General features: G+C 49.7%; 1 protein-coding gene across 1 annotated transcript in view; it reads left to right on the top strand.

Moving 5' to 3' along the window:
* The window catches only part of LOC130492832 (dual specificity mitogen-activated protein kinase kinase 3-like), a 38,424-nt gene that overhangs the window by 8,581 nt on the left and 6,320 nt on the right, over window positions 1-23,523 (top strand). Inside the window, exons 4-11 of the mRNA XM_056866617.1 lie at window positions 2,840-2,991; window positions 5,144-5,243; window positions 13,776-13,943; window positions 16,405-16,425; window positions 17,673-17,739; window positions 18,752-18,800; window positions 21,665-21,778; window positions 23,217-23,336. Coding sequence (XP_056722595.1) covers window positions 2,840-2,991; window positions 5,144-5,243; window positions 13,776-13,943; window positions 16,405-16,425; window positions 17,673-17,739; window positions 18,752-18,800; window positions 21,665-21,778; window positions 23,217-23,336 — 791 coding nt within the window. The remainder of the gene's footprint in view (window positions 1-2,839; window positions 2,992-5,143; window positions 5,244-13,775; window positions 13,944-16,404; window positions 16,426-17,672; window positions 17,740-18,751; window positions 18,801-21,664; window positions 21,779-23,216; window positions 23,337-23,523) is intronic.

Below are 23,523 nucleotides of genomic sequence, written 5' to 3'. Positions count from 1 at the left end.
ACAATACTGACTTTGATGGACCAAGGGTCTGATTCAGTATAAGGCAGCTTCATATGTTCATGTATGTGGGAGCCTTCCTGACGGCCTCAGGTAGGGGCCTCTGCTGAAAAGGCCCTGCTTCTAGCCAGCACATATCTAATTTGTTGGCCAGGTTGGAGTTTCAGCAACAGCTGATCAGCTGAGTGGAGCATAGTGGGATGGGCTATCTGCTAGAAGCCCCAACTTGCGTCAAGACTCCTAGTTCAGGACACAAAGTTTGCTTGGGCCCTCGACCTGTCAGAGTTATCTTCCTCTGGTCGAACTGAGCTCATCACAGTTACCCAGTAAGAAGCTGAGGAATCTCCTTCTCTCGCCTGCAGGCTGTTCAATTTCTGCATGTCCTGTTCTGCCGTTCTTGTCCACTCCCACATTGTTTCCTGGAGAATCACACCTCCCTGACCCCTTTGCTTATTGAGAGTCCTTTCATGGCCTGGTGGCAGAGCGTCTGCTTGGCACGCAGAAGGTCCCAGGTTCAATCCCGGGCATCTACAGTTTTAAAAAGGACCAGGCAGTAGGTGATGTGAAAGAAGACCCTGGAGAGCTGCTGCCCGTCTGAGTAGACAATACTGACCCTGATAGACTGACAGTCTGGTTCTATATAAGGCAGCTGCATGTGTGCGTGTGGCAGCATTGGCCCTTGTCTGTGATGTCACGAACCCTCTTTGTGTGAAGTGTTGACGGATATCATGATTCAAAGCCCTTGTGTGAGTTTCAAACCACTGCTAAGAAGCAAGGTGCTAACTCTGGATTGGTGAATTCCTGAAGATTTGGGGGTAGGACCAGGAGAGGGCAGGGTTTGGGGAGAGGAGGGACCTCAAAGGGTTATAATGCCGTTGAGTCCACCCTCTAAAGCAGTGGTTCCCAACCTTTTTTTGACCAGGGACCACTAGGACTTTTTTGTTCGGTGCAGGGACCCCAAGGTTCAAAATAAAAATTCCGATAATTTGAAAATAAACTTTAATAATAACTGTTAGTTAAGCATTAAACTTAGAATAATATTTGAATATATATATTTATAATAGAGAACTTTTAATTGAAAATATTAATTTATTATGGGTTTATAACTTTGTTTCGCGGACCTTAATTTAGTTCTCGCGGACCCCTAGGGGTCCACAGACCCCTGGTTGGGAACCAGTGCTCTAAAGCAATCATTTTTTCCTGGTTAACTGATCTCTGGAGTATGGAGATCAGTCATAATTCCATGAGATCTCCAGGCAATCCCTATGCCAACTGCAGTTTGTTATTTTAGACATGGCAGCAAATTTGTGGATGGAAGAAATCCAGGATGGGGAGGAGGAATCCTGTACTGCCCCCTAGAGGCAATATTAAGAGAGGGAGGTCTGGGGTTTTGCTAGCAGGGTGGATTCGCACCCTTGGCCTGCCAGGAGTGGAATAAGCTTGATCGATAGGGACTGGTTGGTTTAGGGAGATTTTTTTGTTTGTTTCCATCAGATGGAATGACTGTTTAGTCATGAGTTCATGTGGGTGAGGTGTGGGGGGGGAATCATCTGCAAAGCTTTATTTCCGCTTAAATCTGGGAAAGTCCCCTAATAGAATGAAATGAAATTTGAAAGAGGAAAAACAGGGGGGTTACACATTAACATAGCTGGGGCGGGGAGAGAATCCAGTAGTTTTTAAGCCTAAGGCAGCTTCATGCGTTCATGTGCCTCTTTTGCACGCAGAGGGTCCCAGGTTCGATCTCCGGCATCGCCCGCTAAAAAGATTAGATAGTAGGTGGCATGAAACATCAGACCCTGGACAGCTGCTACAGTCTGAGGAGGAAGAAGAAGAGCTGGTTTTTATACTCCTCTTTTTCTCTACCTTTAAGGAATCTCAAAGTGGCTTACAATTGCCTTCCCTTTCCCCTCCCCACAACAGACACCTTGTGAGGTAGGTGGGGCTGAGAGAGTTCATCACCTATCCTACAACCTGATCTTTCTAACTGGAGATGCCAGGGATTGAACCTGGGACCTTCTGCACTCCAAGCAGGTGCTCTACCACTGAGCCATGTTGCCTACACCTATAGGAGAACATAAGAAAGGCCATGCTGGATCAGACCAAGGTCCATCAAGTCCAATAGTCTGTTCACACAGTGTCCAACCAGGTGCCTCTAGGAAGCCCACAGACAAGATGACTGCCTCAGCTTTATTCTGCCTGTGTTTCACAGCACTTAATATCTTAGGCATGCTCTTCTGATACTAGAGAGAGTAGGTGTGCATCATGACTGGTATCCATTTTGACTAGAAGGCATGGATACCCCTCTCCTCCATGAAAATGTCCACTCCTCTCTTCAAGCCTTCCAAGTTGGCAGCCATCACCACATCCTGGGGCAGGGGGTTCCACAATTGAACCAATGTATTGTGTGATTAAAATACTTCCTTCTATCTGTTTTGAATCTCTCACCCTGCAGCCTCAGCAGATGTATTACGGGAGTATTACGGGAGAGGGAGAAAAGCTTCTCCCTGTCCAGCCCTCTCCATACCATGCATAATTTTATAGACCTCCATCATATCTCCTCTTAACCGCCTTATTTTCCAAGCTAAACAGCCATAAGCGTTTTAACTGCTCCTCATAGGGCAGTGGCTCTAGTCACCTGCAGGATAAAGCTGTCTTGCTACTGGAGAACAACTTCCCTCCCTCCCCGGTGTTATCTCTAGGCCTAGAGAGCCGCTAAAGGCCCTTGTCCCAGTACTGTGGCAGGACTCTCTGGCTGGATGCCAGTCCCTGTGTCTGAGTCACGGCTGCCTGACTTCCAGTTGCTATCAGTTGCTCCCAGTTCTGAGACTTTCTTCCCTTTCAGAAATAGTGAGTGTGCTGACCGGGCTCAAAGATGCCCTGCAGCAGTGCCGGGTGCCCACTTTGCAGAGCTGGCACGGAGAGTGCCGGGAACTTGGATCGTGCCGGCATTTAATGCCACATTCCTTCCTCAAACTGTACCATATCGGAGTGCCGGTGGGAGGACTCCGCCTTTTGAGCATTCTTCCAGCTCAACGTTCCTTGCATGTAGAAAGTTAGCGTGTCAGGAACAACACTGCACATCACACCCAGTTGCATTTTCTTTCCTTCCCCCACAATTCATCGATGATCTCAGATTTCCTTTTCTGCTCTTTGTCTGCTCAATGCGTCGTTCCTCTCGCTGCTTGTCTCCATGCAGAAGCTAAATTAGGTAGCCCAAATTCTGAGACAGCATAAACTAACATGCAGCGGGGAAGTGTGCATGTTTGAGACACAATTCTGTTTGCAGAAGAGGAAGCACCAGAAGCTTGATGTGTAATACTTTGAAGGCTTTAAAAGGGGAGTGGACATGTTCATGGAGGAGAGGGCTACCCATGGCTACTGGTCAAAATGAATACTAGTTGTGATGCAGATCTATCCTCTCCAGGATCAGAGGAGCGTGCCTATGATATTAGGTGCTGTGGAACGCAGGCAGGACAATGCTGCTACAGTCGTCTTGTCTGTGGGCTTCCTAGAGGCACCTGGTTGGCCACCGTGTGAACAGACTGCTGGACTTGGTGGGCCTTGGTCTGATCCAGCAGGGCCGTTCTTGTGTTCTTATTTGGTAATGGCTGCCAACTTGGGGCCTCTATGCCCCATTACTGGCCCTCCAGATGAACTTTTTGGCCACTGTGTGAGATGAGATGCTGGACTAGATGGATCCTCAGTGGTTTGATCCAGCAGGGCTCTTCTGAGGTTCTTATCAGGGGAAGGCCTTGGCTTCTGTGCCCTATTGCTTGCTCTCCAGGGGAATTGGTTAGCCACTGTGTGGATCAGGATGCTGGACTAGATGGACCACCGGTCTGATCCAGCAGGGCTCTTCCTATGTTCTTGTATCTTCCTCCCTTGCATGTGTGTGTGTTTTTGGGTGAGCTGTAAATTTTTGTTGAACTGGGAAACATTTGTGCAGATGTTTCTGAGATCACAGTCCCAAAACCTGATCAGCAGAAATGTTGGAGCCAGATTTCGGGGAAGGGGTGGGTGGGATCTTGACATCAACTCAACATTCCTTTGCAAACCTCAAGGCCTACATGTGACAGTTTCCCCACCACCACCAGATCCAGCTGGATCCCATTACCCAGGGGCTTGCAGGCTCAGAACGCAAGAATTTTGTGGTTACCCCGGCCTCAAACTTTTTGAAATCTCTCTGGATATGGTCTAATTTACCATAATGTAATGGGGGGGAATATTTGAATGATGACATATACTTTTCTCTCCTGAGTTGAAGTTTAAAGGTAGTGGATGCCTGATTTCACTTAGAATGAGTCATTTGAAAGGGGGGGGGGAGGAATAAAACAAGTTTCTCCTTCCACACTGAAACTTGAATTTAACTTTTCATCAGGGGCTGATCCGGGTTCCTGTAAGAGTGTGTGTGTTGTGTGCATGTGAAGTTCTGTCAAGTTGCAGCCGACGTACGGAGGGTTTTCAAAGCAAGGAACATTCAAAGGTGGTTTGCCATTGCTTGCTTCTGTGTAGCGACCCTGGACTTCATAGACTCCTAGAGTTGGAAGGGACCACCAGGGTCATCTAGTCCAACCCCCTGCACAGTGCAGGAAATTCACAACTGCCTCCTCCCCCACACACCCCCAGTGACCCCTACTCCAAGCCCAGAAGATGGCCAAGGTGCCCTCCCTCTCATCATCTGCCCAAGGTCCTAGAATCGGCATTGCCGACAGATGGACACGGTCTCAAGGATAGATGGAAGAATCACATTCTAGCTGTCTCTGAAGAAGTGAGCTGTGGCTCATGAAAGCTCATACCTTCCAGAAATTTTGTTAGCCTTTAAGGTGCGACTGGACTCTTGCTCTTTTCTATTACTATTATCTTATTATTATTGTTGTTGGGATTGCAAGACTCTGCACGCTTGTTTGCCATAGTTCTGGCCCGGCCCGTTCTCTTCTGATCATTGTAACCGAACCAGAGCCCTGTTGATGTGTGTGTTTGTTGTGGCAATGCTAGTTTGGAAACAAGCGGGCCGGCTTGGTAAACACACACACACACCCGCCGCCCCAAAGTTCAAACAAACCTGTTGTATCTTCCAGTGACTCTTCCCGGACCCCCCCCCCCTTCGCCCAAATCCATGCATGCCGTTCCGCTCCACTTCTGGCAGCTGGGCATGCTCCTGTTCCAAGGGAGATCCGGTTTCACTCCTGACGCAGGTTGCGCCAAGGGGGTGGGACCGAACCCCATGGCTGGCGTCAGCCACGGAGGTGAGCCGTGGGCCCGGGAGGAAAATCTCCCCCCCCCCAAAGAAGTTCCATAGCTACAGTTTCAACACAACATCATCTCCATGTGTTCTGTGTTCTTGTTTTTTGGGGAAGGGGGGGGACGTTCTTGATTATTCCTGGTGTCGGTTTCCTCTTGATAAAGCTCAGAGCCGACTTTTGCAACGTCGGATCCTCCTTGGGCGGGGCGTAGCTGGATTGCAGACGTCCAGATTCTTGTGTTTGTTTAAAACATTTGTAAGCCCACCTTGGACACAGACTCCCTTGGTGGCCCGAGATTGGGTGAGGCCGTCCCTCTCTGTCCCCCTGCATTGTTGGGGGAAGTGGCTGACCTTGCAGGGATGTTGTAAGGACTTCTGAGATTACAAAATGCAGCATTGAGTAAAATAACCCTGACCCATCAGGTTTCTTGAAGCAAAATTAAAAATGCAACATTAATAATGACTGCACAGTCCTGCCTTGCAGGGCCGTGGCCCCTTGAAGAGGCCGTACGTTGATGCAAGAACTGAGAGCCAGTGTGGTGTAGTGGCTAGAGTGTCGGCCTAGGAGAACCAGGTTCGAATCCCCGCTCTGCCGCAGAAGTTTGATGGGGGACCTTGGGCCAGTCACCTACTTTTAACCTAGCCTACCTCACAGGGTTGTTGTTGTGAGGATAAAATGGAGGAGAGGAGAACAGAAGCAAGCCCAAATTTCCGCCTAAATTTCTTGGGTTGCCAACTCTGCCTTGGGAAATTCCTGGAGACTTGGGGATGGAGCCTGGAGAGGGTGGGTGGGGACTCAGCAGGTTATAAAACCATAAAGCCCACCCTCCAAAGCAGCCATTTCCTCCAGGGGAACTGATCGCTGTCGTCTCGGGATCAGCCGTGATACTGGGAGATCTCCAGGCCCCACCTGGAGTCTGGCAACCCAGCAAATTTCTGGAATAAAATGTTTTCAGGCTTGAAAAGTTCCACCCTGCTCCTGTTCATCCTATTATTGTACTGCAGCGAATAATCCAAAATCGCAATCAGTGCATGTTTTGGGGACAGTGACAGTAGAAAGCCGCAGCCGATTTAGGGCGACCCGTAGGGTTTTCAAGGCAAGAGGCGTTCGGGGGTGGTTTTGCCATTGCCTGCCTCTGCATAGAGACCCTGGGCTTCCTTGGTGGTCTCCCATCCAAGTGCTAACCAGGGACCCCCTGCTTAGTTTCCGAGATCTGAAAAGATCAGGCGGGGTGTGTGTGTGTGAATCACCAAAACATCCTTTTGCACCAAAACGTCCTTTTGCACCAAAACGTCCTTTTGCACCAAAGCAACTCTGTCCTCTGCATCTTGTTTTTACATTTTATTTCTTTTTTTACCCCAAACAGAAGACAAGAATTAAAAAAAACAAACACACAAACCATACACAGCACGACAATGTTGTCAAGCCTGCAGCCAAGCATCTATCAAAGTTTCCCCCCCTCCCAAATATGTAAAAACACCAACATTTGAAGCTATGGCAGATAGACAACGTGGAGAGGGGGGGGCGACTCTTTAATCGCAATCTCACTCGCCCTCCTGCAGCCAGTCTCCGGGGGGCGGCCCCAGCCTTGACTCCGCCCTGCAGTGGGCGGGGCTTCCTCCCCCCACCCTTGCAAACTGCCCGGGCCTCCCCCTTTGGCCCGGGTCCAGTTTCCTGTTTGACGTCACCGGCTGCATTTCCCCCCCCCCTAACAATTTGGGCAGCCTTTCATGTGTAACCCGAGCGGGCTGCCACTGGGGCAACCTCAGCCTGGCAGGAAGGACTACCCTGCAAGGAGGGCTGCCTCCTTTACCACCCCCCCTTCCTTCCCCTCTTTTTTGGGGCTTGCTTCATCTCCTCTGCAGCGCTGGGGAAATCCGGATTGCTCTGATCCCCCCCCTCCACCACCACCTTTGTATTTTTTGCTGCGCAAGGAAAAAGGCCGGCAGGGTTTGCAAAAGGAGCAAGCCGGCAAGGCTCTAGTCCGCAGCGATCCGTGCAAAGGCGCCTCTTTGCAGGGGAGGGGGGGTTTCCGAGGCGTGTCGTGCGCTTGTTCTCTTCGCTTCTGGGAAATCACCATGGACAGAAAACAAGGTAGCTATGTTGCAATTTCTTTCTTTACCCTGGAACAGAAAAAATAATGATTGAAAATCCACCAACTGCATGCCGGGGGGGTGCGGAGGAGGGAGAGCTGGTTTGCAATGCAGATTTATTTAAAACGCCCTTCTGGGATTGCATGCGTCTCTTCCCCCCCCCCTTCCAAATTCATGCAAACGGGATCCGTCCGGGCTATTTTTAAAAAGGGAGCTTTGCAAGAAAACTTGCACGAGCCCCGGCTTCCAGGAAGGGAGGGGGGTTGAAATGCGATCCCAGCGGAGCATGCAAAAAAAAGTTTTTTTTTGGGGGGGGGGGGGTTGCGATTCTGGGCGGTGTGCACGGATTTCCCATCGCTCAAACTCGCTTTTTTGTCGTCGCTGTTGCTCCCTGCGCATTATAATTCAAAGCATGTCGTGTCGACCCCACAAAGCCACCGATTCTCCCCTTTCACCCCCTCCTCCCCCCCCCCGGTCAGACTGCAAAGGACGGGGGTGAGGAGGCGCCCTATAAGTTCAGATTGTTGCATGGTAGTGACAGGTCGCGTTTGGGGGGGGGGGGAGGTTTCGGCAGCTGCTGTGGGTTTTTTTGGTTGTTTTTTGGACAGGCCCTGGTTGCTTGGACGGGAGGGGGGCGCTTTGGACGACCTCCCTTGGCTTCTCTGCTTCTACCCCCCCTCCACCACCACCAGCTTCTGCAAACAGCTGGAGGATCGAGCAGGGGAATAGAAACTTTTAGGGGTGCCCCCCCCCCAGCAGCAGATTGCAGTTTTGCAAAGTCTGCAGTTTGCAACTAACAACAGGTCCCAGCAGACTGTTTTCACCTGTCTTCAAAATGGGATTCCCCCCCCCCCCACACACACACACACACCAGTTTGGCCCATATGCTATCTTCGGTGTGTGGCCTGATTCCCACTGACCCATTGTGAAGGAAGCATGCTCTGCGCATGCAAAACAGCGCTTTTATGGCTTGTCCCGTCGTCCCAAGGCTGAGGGTTCCGGAGCGTGTCCAAATGCACTCTGCACGTGCACAGCGGAACTCTTTCTAGGAAGAGGCTTGGGCCAGAATTGAGGGTGCTGAAATATGTGGACCGTGCGCTATGAATGAGTTGCAAAGCGTTGTTGGGGGGGGGGGAGTCAGGCTTTGCAGAATGGCAGTAAGAAAGGGCTGTATTGTCTCCGTGGGTTCAGGGCGCTGGATTCTTGCATGTGTGCAGGATTGGTGCCCGAGACAAGAATCTCTGGTATCTGGGGTGGAGCTTCTGAGGGTGCCTTGTTTCCAGAACTCCCAGCTTGTTAGAGACTACATAAGTATAGTGAATTGCAGATGGGAAGGGTTTGATATTTCTCCCTCTCCCTCATACATTTGTGTAAAAACACAGAGCTGGAAGGGACCTCTAGGGTCATCTAGTCCAACCCCACACACAACACAGAAAATTCTCAACTACCTTCTGCCCCAATCCCCCAGTGACCCCTGCTCTATGCCCAGAGGAAGGCAGAAAACCTTCAGGGTCCCTGGCTAATCTGCACTGGGGGGAAATTCCTTCTTGACCCCAAAGTGGCGATCAGCATTACTTCGGGCATATAGAAATCTCGCATCCAGAACGTTTTACTTGGGTGCGTTAGATTTCCGACTCTTCCCTGCAGACTTGCCTGGCAATTGGGGGACGGTGCGTGGGTAATTTGCAAATCGTGTTGTCCCCATGGTATTCCGAAGGCTTTGTGTGTGCTGTAGCGATGCCATTGCGAGGTAGGCCAGCCTTACGACAGCATCGTTGCAGAAGAGGAGGGCGGTTGAACGAGGCCGGTTTAGCGAAGAATGCATCCACGTGAGTTCACTGTAAACATAAGACCTGACTAAAGGGCTCATGGCTGCGTGAAACACATGCTGTTGACCATGACGCCGACTCACAGTTATGGTGCTGGAGCATGCGCTGATATTACAATCTCCATGACTGCAATAACAGGAGACTTTTTTGGGGCAGGATAAATATACCCTCCTCCGCATCTTGAGCTTCAAAGTGCTAATTCAAGAGTACTAGAACGCACATACCATGCACAGGTATGCGCTTGGCACCCATTTCCGCGGTGTCTGCACCAACGTCCATCTGACCCTTCCCACTGTGGTGCCATAGCTAGGTATTTTGACGGCTATGACGGGCACCCAGTTATACATGCCCCCCCCTTCTGATTCTGCTCCGTACAATTGAGCGGGAGATAAATTTGGAATTCATGCAGAGCTCATCCCTTTGAACACATGCACATGAACACATGAAGCTGCCTTATACTGAATCAGACCCTTGGCCCATCAAAGTCAGTATTGTCTACTCAGACCGGCAGCGGCTCTCCAGGGTCTCAGGCAGAGGTCTTTCACGTCACCTGCTTGCCTGGTCCCTTTAACTGGAGATGCTGGATATTGAACCTGGGACCTTCTGCATGCCAAGCAGAGATGCTCTACCACTGAGCTATGGCCCTCCCCTTTAGTAAAACCTGGGCTCAGTTTGAGACAGGGTTAGCATTCGAGGAAGTAAGCGTTTAGCTTTTCCCTGGCCGCCTTGAAACCACATCAGAAACTCAGCATGCAGATCACTCTATTTGGAAATATTTCAGTCTTGCCTTCCTACTTAATCGACTGAGTCTGCTAAAGCAATGACAATTTAAAAATGCCATATAGAATAAAAAATTGGATCCTATAACACAGGGCTTGGCAAATCCCAGGTGCTGGGTTGCCACGGTGCCTAGAAGTTTGATGGCAGCAACCTAGTATTTTCAGCCATGATTTTGTTGTAGTGTCTCTCATTGGTCCTTAGGAAAAGTACAAACTTATCATTTTACATCAAAGTATGTTTTGCTGTGCTTGAAGTATATGTTAATTTTACGCTGTTCAGAGGAGGTGGATAAATTCATTTCTTAACCACGTGCTTTCTAGACTGGCTCCAGTATTCATTTAACAAAGCCTTTTTAAAGCGCTAATGAAGTTATGAGAAACAGGGGAAGAAAGTTAGCTTAGGGTTAGATGCTATCTTTTTGTTGTGGTGGTGATAAACACGGTAACGCTGTATTTATACGCTGCGACAAATTTTGTCACGGCTTTAATAAAATTACGAGAAACTGTGAAGAGTTTCGGATTAGGTTTTGTGGTAGCAATCACTCAAAAATGTGGCCGTTAAAGTACAAAACCCCGAAGGCTGAAAAAGGAGTCTGCCACCTAGAGCCAAAGAAGATTTCATTAAAACCACCCGTCCTAGGGTTGCCAGCTCTGGGCTGGGAAATACCTGGTGATTTTGGGGGTGGAGCCTGAGGAGGGCGGGATTTGGAGAGGGGCTTCAATGCCATAGAGTCCAATTGCCAAAGCGGCCATTTTCTACAGGGGAACTCGGTCGCCTGGAGATCAATTGTAATAGCGGGAGATCTCCATCTGCCACCTGGAGGCTGGCAACCCTAGCCCCCATAATATTTGGCAATGGGAAAAATGAGCGAGCACCAAGGAGATCTGCCTGAAGAAGGAAATCTAAAACTGGAATGCCACCACAAGGAAGGCCCTGTCTCCATGCGTATCTGCTTCATCAATGGGGGTTACCGCATTATGTATTCCCAGCGATGTATTAAGAGTTTGAAACTGTTATAAAATATACTGTTCGCACTTTGTTTGGCCCCTTTAGCTGTGAAGACGTCTTCCAACCATTTTTTAGCCGTGGCGTCCAAAAACCCTTTTAAAGCGATGTATTAAGAGTTTGAAAATGTTGTAAAAAACATCACTGGGAATACATAATGCGGTAACCCCCAATGCTATGCTACTGCAGTGAATATGTTTTTTTTTTTTTTAATAATGCATCTTCTTCTCCACCACTACCCTGCCCCAGTTAATGAATCTCCACTCACCCGCATCTTTGGAAACCAAAATCTGGCTGGCTACATGTTGGGTTTGAGCCCAATAGTAGGAATCGGTCACCTGCCGATTTTCCATATTGTGCGCACAGCGGATGAGCATGGTCGTGCGTTTCTCATGAGCGGGGATCCGGATTCTGGCCTGCAGGGCGGGCAGAAGTCGGAGGCAAAGTTTACGTCGTCCTATGTTTGCAGGGAGTAAAGAGGGGCAGCGCTAGGAAGAACCACGAGAGGAGGCTGAATGTCCGTGGCCCGGAGGTGGAAAAGAAAGGATTATGACACCAGAGAGATCCCCTGCGTGGCATGAATGTTACATTTAGGGGCAAAAGCAGCTTCATCTAGACCAGGGGTCCCCCAACATTGTGCCTATGTGCCCATCAAGCGTTTTTAGGAATTCTGACCCTGATCTATAGTAGATCGTCTAACCCTGGTAGTAGATAGTAGATCATCTGACCCTGGTCTATAGTAGATTGTTCCTCCAGCAGTATGTTTTCTTTATCAATCCAGTCGAGAAGCTTCCAGTATAAATACCTTGCTTAGAGTTTACGGACGATGCTAAGAAGGCTGATTGGGCGATAGTTAGCAGAGTCTGATTTTTCTCCTTTTTTTATATATTGGCACAATAATTGGAAGCCCCCAGTCGGAAGGGATGTGAGCAGACTGGTTTGTATGAGTAAAGAGGCCTGCGAGCATTTGGGCCCACCAATCTGCATTGGGCTTAAATCATCTCTACGGTTATCCTATCGCATCCAGGGGCCTATCCAGAGCTGCTCTTGTATTGCAATAAATTTGATTTGATTTCTGACCCGGCGTGGTGGGCGCAGCCGCAAAAATGGCTGCCACGGGAGGCGTGGCCAGCCACAAAAACGATTGCCACGGCTTAACCTCCGTAACACAGCAGAGGTCCTTGTGGCGTGGTGGCAGCTGCTGCCAAAGCAACATTTTTTAACAAAAACCTGCACAGCCAATCAAATCTCCCAGGAGCCTTTGCTGGGCAAAAGCCCTACCTGGCCCCACCCACTTGGCAGGTGCCAGAAAAGCTGTTGGCGGGCACCGCAGCACCCACGGGCACCACGCTTGGGACCCCTGCATTAAGCGCGGCACCTTAAAATGCGTTTGGTCACAGCCTGGAGAGGCGCAAAAAAGGCCTTTTTGTTTTAATGACCCCTGACATTTAGAAAGGATGAATGCCAGCATGCTCCCAAATGATCTGCGCTTCTAGTTGGCTTGTGAGCTTACTGGTTGGGGTGTTTTGGGGCGGGGGGAGATGGCCAGGCACAGATCCTGTGTGTGTGTGTGGGGGGGGGGGGGTTAGATCCTGCATGTTTTGTTTTGGTCTCTGTGTCAACCCCGGCATGCTTGCCAGCAAGTATTCGGAGAAGTGTCAGCTGAGGGTAAATCTCCTCCTGCTAATTATAGCTTTCCTTCACCCGGCTGTACTCCGGTTTAGGGGGGGTTACACAGAAAGGAAGGGAAACTGCAGGTCTGTAAAACAACACTAGCCCTATCTCAGCGCTGGTTTGCGGGGTTGGAAACAAAAGGTGGAATTTCCAGCCGAGCCTGCCGGGTTAGGGACAGGTCACCAAACGTGCATATTTCCATGCATGCGCCCAGCTCCAGGTGTTCCTGGCTGGGAGGGTGGAGATTGCATTGCAGCGTGAGTCTGCAGCCTGTGGTTTTCGTCTTTGGAGTGTTGCAACCGGCCCAGAGAAAAATAAAACATCGCTACCTAGACGTTGCGTGGATTGAGCTGAGTTTCGCGGTCGCGCTGCGTGAAGCTGCATGGAATGCGGTTGCACGCTTTCTCTGCGCTCTGGCATTCCAGCCCGCCAGACTCCAGAACCCTGGAGAAAAGCATGCTCACCTTAAAGCATAGCCCTAGCCCTCATGATTGTTGCGTAGGATGCGCAGGATGCGGCCACAGTGGTGGCTAGGTGCAGCATTTTGAACATTTGTGCGCAGTTCGTGAGGGTACTTCGCAAGCCAAAGAGGTAACTCTTCAAGCCTGGTTTCGGCCGGGGAGAGCGGAGTAGTAAGTTGGAATAATAAATAAAATAAACAACTGAATGCAGTTGCCAGAGGGACAGTACCATTGGGGCCTGCATAGAATTCGCATGCATGCACAGACGCTGACTGGCAATGTTTAGATTATGCACACACAAAATAGACCACACAAGCAGGATGGTGCTGCTGCAGTTGTCTTGCTTGTGGGCTTCCTAGAGGCACCTGGTTGGCCGCTGTGTGAACAGACGGCTGGACTTGATGGGCCTTGGTCTAATCCAGCAGGGCTTTTCTTGTGTTCTTACCATTGCAGAATAAATTATGGGCAATTTGCATTACATACGCAGTGTGTAGAGTTGGGTGCAGAATGACCCCTTGTGCAGAATTCTAATTCTGTCTCGGTGTGGGTGTGCGTTGCTACTCTGAATTGCATGCTGCCTGGCAAGCAATCAGCCTGTCTCTTTCTGCTCTGCCCCATGGCCCCCCGACCTTGCGCATCACTCATGTGTCGGTATCGTTCCTCCCCCGTGCGACGCTCCAAACTCCACCAAAGCTCCAGAAACGAACAAGATGCGCACGGCTGTGCTTTTCTTCGGCGTCAAGTCAGAAAGGGTTTTCTGCTGGCTCTCGGAGCCCAGAGCAGACTTGCACACCCTTGGCGAGGAGAAGATTGCGCGGGTTTGGCACCAGAGAGACCAGCCGTGCCCGTTCATCACGCCTGGTGACTCAAGGACTTCTCACACTACCAGTTCAGTCTGTGGCGAGGCCACGTCCCCGCTGGCTCCCAGCCACGTTGGGTTTCTTTCTCTTTTTTTGGCCTGCGTGTAACCCTCCTGCATTTTTATGGAAAGCGCTGCAGACATCTGATGTCGGGGTCAAACGGGAGGGCCCGTTCACGTTACAAGTTTTTCTTCCTTGGATGAGATGCGTTTGGCACCGGCTGCCAACTTTAATGGAAATGCTTTAAGGGTGCCGTTTAGACATAATTACAATGGGATTCTGGTAGCATTTCTTGTCCTTCAAGTCAAGCCAGGAGGAAAGTAACATGAATCGGTGGCGGTGGAAAAGTGCCATCTAGTCGCAGCTGGCTTTGTGACGGGTTTTCAAGGCCAGAGACGTTCAGAGGTGGTTTTGCCATTGCCTTCCTCTGGGTAGGACCCTGGATTTCCTTGGTGGTCTCCCATCCAAGTATTAAACAGGGCCAAACCTGCTTAGCTTCTGAGATGTGACAAAATCAGGCCTATTCAGATCAGGGCAATGTCAGTTATCTATTTTTATTTACTTCATTCATTTACTTCTTTCCCTAAAGCAGCTTAGTGTCATTCTGAAAGCCAACGTGGTGCAGCGGTTAAGAGCGGCGGACTCTTAATCTGGAGAACCGGGTTAGTATCCCCACTCCTCCACATGAAGCCTGCTGGGTGACCTTGGGCTAGTCACTGAGCTCTCTCGGCCTCACCTGCCTCACAAGGTGTCTGTTGTGGGGAGGGGAAGGCAATTGTAAGCCGGTTTGGTTCTCCTTAAAAAGGTAGAGAAAATCGGTGTATAAAAACCAGTTCTTATTCTCCTCCTCTCTTCCCTTTCACAACAACCCCGCGAGGTAGGTTTGAACAAGCCCAAGGTCACTCACGCAGGAGGTTTGCAGCAGAGTGGGGATTCGAACTTGGTCCTCCTAGGTGCCAGTCTGACACTCTGATCAGTCTACCACACTGTCTCGGTCCCAAACAAAGCAAGCATTGCAAAGAAAAGAAAAGAAAAAACTTATTTTTCCAATTTGTGTACAGTATGCAAAGTAGCTTTGTATGCACATTTTGGCTTTTTGTTTGTTGGTTGTTGTTTTTTCCTGGGAGGGATCTCCAAGGGGGGGGCACAGTTGCCCGGCATGCTGGAAATCTTCACTGAGCCCCTCTTTAATTTGGGGGACATTTCCATGCATGTTTCTGGTGCTCTGTCCTTTCCTTCCTTTATCCCTTAGAAGTTCCTTGATCCATTGATCTTGAGCAGCATAAATCTAATATTTGAGGGGTATAAGAACTGAAATAAATCTTGCCACTGACAATGTAGCCTAGGGATCCCTGCATTGAATCAATAGAGCCAGAAGAGCAAGGACAGGTCTTCTCTGGGTATGGTATATTCAAAATCCTGCCCTGCATAACCGTAGAGGGGTTAGCATTCAGTCTAGCTAAACAGAAGGCTCTACAAAGACGAGGAGTCTTGTGCTCTATCAAGCCTGTTGCTTGGAGGCTAGAATCTCTGCCGGAGCCCTCCGTAACCAACAGTGCACGTCTTATGTGCGCCTTCCGCTCCTCTCGTGTGCAACCACAGACGTCTCTCTTCGGACAGTGGAACGACCCCCCTGGGAACGCCCGAGACCAAAGTCCTCCTCTGCTTAGCAGGGGATCGTTCCTGTCCTGAACGATGAGGTCAGCGGCTACAGTCGCCTGCTAGGCAAGCCGTTGGAGCCAGGCTTGGAGACTTGGCGACCTGAACGAGTATAACGCCCCCCCACACGCACACACACATATACACCTCCCTTCGCTGCCCCCCCAAAAAGAGGCAATGTTCTCCCGCTTTGCTTGGCTGCGCTTGGAAGCTTTTGGAGAGGAGGTGACCTCTCGTGGTCAAAAGAGGAACCTCACCGCTCTGGATGGGAAGGGGACGGTTCAGAGGTCACAAATTTGGGTTCCAACCAAGTATGGGGGGGGGCTTTTGTTGCCTGGGAATCTCCGTCGGGGCTAGTATTTTTTTTAATCAAAGATCTTATGTGGAATCATGCGTCGATTTCCTGTGGAGGTGCTTCTATGCCGAGTGGTAATAGACCAGAGATTTTTTTTATTTATTTTTGCAAGTTGGACATTTCCTGGCAGCCCAAAAAGAGGAAACGTATGATACTCAGAGGTTCCAAAAGGTTTTGTAATATGTACGTCTTGATTCCCTGGATTTCTTCTAAATTGCTTGGGGGGAATTGGCAAGAAGGCATCTAGCAGAAAGATACAAACAGAATGTTTAAAGCAGGGGTCTAATTTACTCGAAGCAAGAAAAACGGTTTTCATTTTATTACATTTATCCCAGTTAACTCATATTATTCAATAACACTTTTTAATCTACTTGGCAACAGTACTCTTTAATCTTTGCTGCACGTATATGAACATCTAATCTGTTTTCTTTTCCCCTTTGTCTTGTAGATACCAAGAGACCGAAAAAATGTAAGTTAGGTATGTGGCTATTTCACTGTGCGGGAACGGGGAATTAGACGTGGTCTTTGCCCGGCGACGCTTAAGCTGATTGGACTCCTTGGAAATACTGTCCGTCTTTCTCGCCTTGCTTCCGTCAGCAGCTTCTTGGGTTTTGTAGTCCACCACCAAATACTTCTACTTGCTCATTATACTTGGGGCTGTTCCAAAGGGTTCTTTGAATGGGATACAGCGGGGAACCCCGGTGAGGTGCCGACACCTTTTGCTGGTGCCCATCGTTTTAAGAAAGTGAGTGGGATTGGCCGTGCAGACTTTTTAAAATGTTGCTTCGGCGTCAGCTGCCAGCACAGCACGAGGATCGTCACCGCATGACTGAAGGCGAGCTGCGGCAGCCCTTTTGTGGCTGAACCCACCACGCTAATGTCAGAATTCTAGGTGGGCCCGCAGGCTCAAAAAAGGTTGGGGACTGCTGGGAGAGAAGAAACCTTTAGGACATCCTTAGATCAGTAGTTCCCAAACTTTTCGGGCCACCGCCCCCTTGGTTCCACGAACTCAACCCCAGCACCCCCTACCCTATCCTATAGAAAGCATTATTCAAAATAGGGGTTTGCGTGATGCACTAAAGAAGATAATAACAATACAATTTCAAAACGGTAACAATTGCACATATATTCAAAATCAAATTAAAGCTTTTGAGTTGAAATTTATTCAACTAAACTGATTTTAACTTGATCCAGTGGTACCAGCTCTTCAAAATCTTGGGGGGGAAATTCTGATCGTTTCCAACAAATTTGCCAACGTGGCGCCATAGCTTGATCTATTGCAAATCAGCGAACAACACAGTTGAAGGGGCCCACCTCTAGCGCCCCCCTGCTGCCCTCTTGCCTTTTAGTGCCCCCTTAGGTAATCCCACTGCCCCCCCCCAGGGGGTGGTACTGCCCACTTTGGGAACCACTGCCTTAGATGAACATCCTGTGGCTGTAATTTGTATCTTCTGGTCCAGATATGGGTGGCAACTCCCCAACATCATTGTGTCTCCAGGTTCTGAAGAATCCCTCATAGGGACCGGCACGGGTGGGCCTATTAAGGGTGAAGGGAGCTGAAGAATTGGGGAAGGGGACCGGTAATTTCTGGCAACCGGCCAGATTGACTTATACCTTTTGCATGGATCCAGCCTCCCCCAAGCTGAATTGAGCCTACCTGGGAGTTGACGTGTGGGGCCCTGGCTGCATTCTGAGCATTTGTCTCCTTCCTTCCAGGGAAAAAACCGAGGCCTCTTAACTTGACGATCCCGCCTGTCAATAAACAGACTCCTGTCCCCCCGACGTAAGTTGTGCAGTGGGGGGGAATATATGCGTAGAGAAAACAGGTGATTAAAGAGGCAGGGTCAGGTTGGGGGACCGGGAGGAAATGTAGAAAGGTGTTTTAGGATGAGGAGGGGTGCCAGGGCAAAACTCTACCCAAAAACCCTGCTCCCCCTGTTAGGCTGAAAGGGAACATGGAAGAAGATGAGGAGTTGGTTTTTACATGCCGACTTTCTCTACCTTTTAAGGGGAATCAAACCGGCTTACCATCTCCTTCCCTTCCTCTCCCCACAACAGACACCCTGTGAGGTAGGCGGGGCTGAGAGAGTTCGAAGAACTGTGACTGGCCCAAGGTCACCCAGCTGGCTTCATGTGGAGGAGCGGGGGAAACCAAAACAGTTCACCAGATTAGCGTCCACCACACATGTGGAGGAGTGGGGAATCAAACCCAGTGCTCCAAATTAGAGTCCACTGCACATATGGAGGAGCGGAGATTCAAACCCAGAGTCTACCACACATGTGGAGGAGTGGGGAATCGAACCCAGTTCTCCAAATTAGAGTCCACTGCACACGTGGAGGAGTGGGGAATCGAACCCAGTTCTCCAGATTAGAGGCCGACGATCCTAACCACTACACCACACTGGCGGAAGAGTCCTTATCACCAGCAGAGACAAAAACTACAAATTCCACTCGTGTGTGTGTGGGGGGGGGTTGCCTCTACTACTGGGTGGGCCGCATCAGAACGAAGTCTGTCTCGGATGTGCCCCCGGTGCTGGAACGTAGCGGGAAGACTGGGCTTGGACCACAGTTAGAATGTTGGGCTAAGATCTGGGAGACCTGGGTTCGAATCCCCACTCTGCCATGGAAGCTGGCTGGGTGACCTTGGGGCCAGTTCTGAGCCGTGCCTACCTCACAGGGTTGTTGTAAGGATAAAGTGGAGGAGGGGAGAAAGTTGTGAGCCACTTGTGGGGAAAGGTGGGGTATGAATGAAGGAAATAAATAAAAAGAAAAATAGCGTTGTGTTTTCTTTGCAGGCCTCCAAGGAATTTGGATTCCAGGACTTTTATTACCGTTGGTGAGAAAGTATGTAATTTATTTCTCTCTCTTTCCCTGGTGCTAATTCTCTGGAGGGATTTTTGGTTTTTTACTTACTATCCTGTGTTGTTTAGGTGGCATACAAGGATTTCTTTTTTCTTCCTCCGTCATCCTCACAACAAGTCTGATGTCTGTGTGACATAGACTGGCCCAAGATCACCCAGTGAGTTTTTTAGGATGGGGAGATTCGAACCTGAGGCCACCCAGCCCTAGTCTGGCATTCTAACCCACTGATCCCCGGTGTGGTGCCTGTGAGACGCTTTGGCACCCACCAGTATGTTTCCTGGAGCCCACTTCTTCCTTCCTCCAACAAGGCCTGGCTTTTCTTGACCTCGCAGGTGCATCTATTTGGGAACGGCTGCCTCCATTGTAGAAGGTAGCTTGGCTGAGAACCGCCAAACATTCTGTGATCACCCCAGGTCCCAATGACAGCCGGGGCTTTTCGGTGATGGCCCCTGCTGTCCTTCTTCAGAATTCCCCAAAGTGCCCCCAGAATGGAAAAAAAAATGGGGGAACCCTTGCTTTAACCACTCCTCCGCGCTGGACTTTTATCAGCGGGTACCAGGAGTTTAGAGCCCCGTGGCGCAGAGTGGTAAGCTGCAGTACTGCAGTCCAAGCTCTGCTCACGACCTGAGTTCGATCCCGACGGAAGTCGGTTTCAGGTAGCCGGCTCAAGGTTGACTCAGCCTTCCATCCTTCTGAGTTCGGTCAAATGAGTACCCAGCTTGCTGGAGGTAAAGGGAAGATGACTGGGGAAGGCACTGGCAAACCACCCCGTAAACAAAGTCTGCCTCGTAAACGTCGGCATGTGATGTCACTCCATGGGTCAGGAATGACCCAGCGCTTGCACAGGGGACCTTTACCTTTACCAGGAGTTAGCAAGAGAGTCGAGGATTCCCACCTGAGGCGTTCGTGGTGTGAAACGCCACATATCTCTTTGCCCACCCCCCAAAAAAAACCCCTGAGGCGAAGCGCTCACTTCCTTCCTCCTAACGGTCTTCAGTCAGTCAGCGGAAAACTGCTCTGACCCCCATCGCCAACAAATGTCCTCTGTCTCTCACGCCTGGCTTTCCTTCACTGCGCGTTCGAACCGTGGGACAGCCATATCGCTCTGGGCAGCTTTTTAAAATTCTTCAGTTCCTCCTTTTCCGTTAAAACAACACCCCCCCCCAAATTTCCACTGGGCAAGTGGTCACCCAAGTGGTGAGGAGGAGGGAATCCCCCCATCTGCACACTCATAGGGCAGCACTGGCTAGAAATAGTGTCAGCCGCTCTTTTCTCTGGTTACTCACACACACACCCCCGGAGAGGCCTGCCATTGTGCTAAGAAAAGATCCCTTGAAATGGCCTGAGCCGCCCGCTCCCCCGGCCAGTGGAGTTGGAGTGGTAGAAAGAAGAAGAAAAGTTGGTTTTTATATGCCAACTTCCTCTGCCACTTAAGGCAGAATCAAACTGGCTTATAATCACCTTCCCCTCCCCTCCCCACAACAGACACCTTGAGAGGTAGGTGGGGCTGAGAGAGCTGTGACTAGCCCAAGGTCACCCAGCTGGCTTCATGCGGAGGAGTGGGGAAACCAACCCGCTTCACCAGATTAGCCTCCGCCGCCCACATGGAGGAGTGGGGAATCAAACCCGGTTCTCCAGATCAGAGTCCACCGCTCCAAAGCACCGCTCTTAACCACTACACCACGCTGGCTCTCTGCGGTGATATTTATTTCTTTACAAGTCCCCGGGAACAATCTGGCTTTTCCCTCCCTATTGTGGCTTACGAGCACAAAGAGCCGGAGAGTCTCCAGTCCAGCGGGGCCTTGTGGCCGTGCGCATGTTGTGGGCGCTGGAAAGGAGCCACTTCATAGTCTTTGGCTGCCTGTCTGTGAAACTTAGTGGAAAGTGCCGTCAGGTCACAGCTGACTTAACGGCGACCCCGTGGGGTTTTCCAGGCAAGAGACGTTCAGAGGTAGTTTTGCCGCTGCCTGCGTTCTTTCTTTCCGCTTCCAGTGTTTGCAGTGGGGTGGTCATTGATGCATTGATTGCCTGCTGCTTTATCGGCTGTTACAAAAACAGAAGAGAAGGGTGCGGAGATTTCCTAGGAGGGCCCTCTTTTTGAAGAGTGACGCCGGTTTTTGGAAGGGAAACGGCATAGGAAGCCAGCTTCCTTCCTCTCTGCGGTTTCTCTCCGGCTGCCCCAAATGCACATTTGTCCTTTGAACTCTGCAGAGTCAAGTGACTCTGTAACTCTTTTCAAGCCGCCAAGGAAAGGAAAGGGGCTTTCTAAACCCTGCTCCCCCCTCCCTGTTAACCAAAGCCCTTCAGCACACAAAGATGTGAGTCATCGATGGGCATCGCAAATAGGCGTGTTTTGAATCAGACCCAACTTTGGAGAGTAAGATTGGGAAGGGGGTGTTCCTGTCCTCTTTATGTATTTGCGTCTACTCTGTATGTGTAATATTTGTAACCATTTATTCTTTGTGCTTTTTAGGAAGCCTGCATTTTAGGCCCTGTGTTTTTAAATAACAATTGTGCACGCTGTGATGCTTTGTGAAGGCCTATGGCCACATACAAATAAATTTTACTTACTTATAACAAAAGTAGATTTGTTTGTTCTGCCATTAGATAATGTTTAGCTCAACCCCTTTGGTTTCCCCTCACTTTTAGGTTGAGTTTCTTTCCCCCCTCCTTTTTTTCTTTAGTTTTTTTTAGCTGATTACGATACATCCAGTGGCAGTGAGTTCCACAGTTCAGCGGCTTGCTGAGTGAAGGAGGGCTTCCTTTCAGCCTATTGAGGTGTTGTGTTAACCTGTCAGTATTTCGTTTGCTGATTTCTCCTCTCCCCCCCTTCCCCCAATGCGTAGAACTTTGAAGTAGAGGCCGATGACTTGGTAAGCATTCAGGAGCTCGGACGGGGCGCTTATGGCGTGGTGGAGAAGGTGTGGCATGAGCAGAGTGGGACCACCATGGCCGTGAAGGTAATAGCCACCGCGAGCAAGGGTGCCGCATTTCCTGCTTCTTTTTTGCGTGCACACTGAGAACAGTTAAGGATGGCAAAGCAGGGTTGCATATTAGTGGAAAGGATTCCTCCATGGCTATGATGCTTGGCTTGTTCCTCCCTCCCTCCCCTTTAGTGCCTGGCTTGGGTTGCCTCTCCCGATCTCTTCCGTGCCACTGTCTGGGGTCTATCTTTATTAAAAACCAGCACAGCTCTTCACAACTTACCATTAAAACCCTTCGTGTTACGCTCTACCCACAGCTTAATGCAAATAGTAAAAAAAAATGTTGTTTGGATTCTTTGCAAACTATATAAACTACCCATTAAAATTATTGACACACCAGTGTTTTCAACGGATTCTACAGGCCGCTGCACAAAACGTAGCCGTTCCTACTGTGACCTGTGCCGACTAAGCCAGGGGGAGATAAACTTAAAACGAACCTCTTGATATAAAGGACAGCGCAGTAGGACGTGCTGTGTTGTTTCAATTTCCTTTAAAGCACAGGGGCTGCTGTCCAGGGTCCTTGCCTTTATTTTTATTTTATTAAATTTATATTTTGCCCTCCTCAGCAAAAGCCAGGCTCAGGGCGGCACACAACCTGTCCAAAACATCAACTCTTGTTGTATTAAATACCTCGATGCTGGTGAGGTCATAACTCTGGCTCCTCCCCCTTCCTGTCACATCACTTCCTTCCTATCATGTACTTGTGCCTCCGCAGGGCAGTCCCATGTTCAGTGGGTTCGGGGTCTGGAAAGGTTATATCCCTCAAACGTTAGATTTAAAATTATGCTGCTCAAGATCAATGGATCAAGGAGCTTCTAAGGGATAAAGGACAGGTAAAGGAAATGAAAGGTTAAAGAGCAGTAGAGTAGAACAGGCTGAGGTAGAGGTTCATGATGCTTGAACTGTGTACGAGGCCATAGCTCAGTGGTAGAGCATCTGCTTAGCATGCAGAAGGTCACAGGTTCAATCCCCGGCATCTCCAGCTAAAGGGTCCAGGGAAGTAGGTGATGGGAAAGACCTCTGCTTGAGACCCAGGAGAGCCGGTGCCGGTCAGAGTAGACAATACTGGCTTGGATGGACCAAGGGTCTGATTCAGTAGAAGGCAGCTTCATGTGTTCATGTGAGGCAGCTTCTGGTGCTCCTTTTAGGTAACATCACGTTTCAACAGCAGCTACCCCCGAGAATCCCTTTCTTGTATGGTGTCAAACATATAAGAACATAAGAAAAGCCCTGCTGGATCAGACCAGGGATCAAGTCCAGCAGTCTGTTCACACAGTGGCCAACCAGGTGCCTGGAACAGAAGCTGAGAAGGAACAGAAAAGATGGCAGCGAGGGTAACGATTCGTGTCTGCACACTGGCCAGAAGCAAAGCTGTAACTGAACTGTCTCCTTATTTTTGCTCTCTCCAATTCAGAGAATCCGGGCCACCGTGAACACACAGGAGCAGAAGAGGCTGTTGATGGACTTGGACATCTCTATGAGGACGGTCGATTGTTTCTACACTGTAACTTTCTACGGCGCCCTTTTTCGAGAGGTGTGTGGGCAACGAGAAGTCCCCAGGGCCTTTTGGCAACGTTCTTGGCGGGGTGGTCTCGATGGCCCAGGCAAACCCCTGTTTCATATAGTATTTTCAAGGGTTCAAAGTGCTTGACACAATTCTATTGCAGTCCGCACAGTTTTTTATGTTTTTTGTTTAAAACATTTTTACGCCACCTTTCCTC

Source organism: Euleptes europaea, chromosome 21 (genome assembly GCF_029931775.1).
Source record: "Euleptes europaea isolate rEulEur1 chromosome 21, rEulEur1.hap1, whole genome shotgun sequence".
Classification (NCBI taxonomy): domain Eukaryota; kingdom Metazoa; phylum Chordata; class Lepidosauria; order Squamata; family Sphaerodactylidae; genus Euleptes; species Euleptes europaea.
This window is presented reverse-complemented; position numbering and strand designations above follow the sequence as displayed.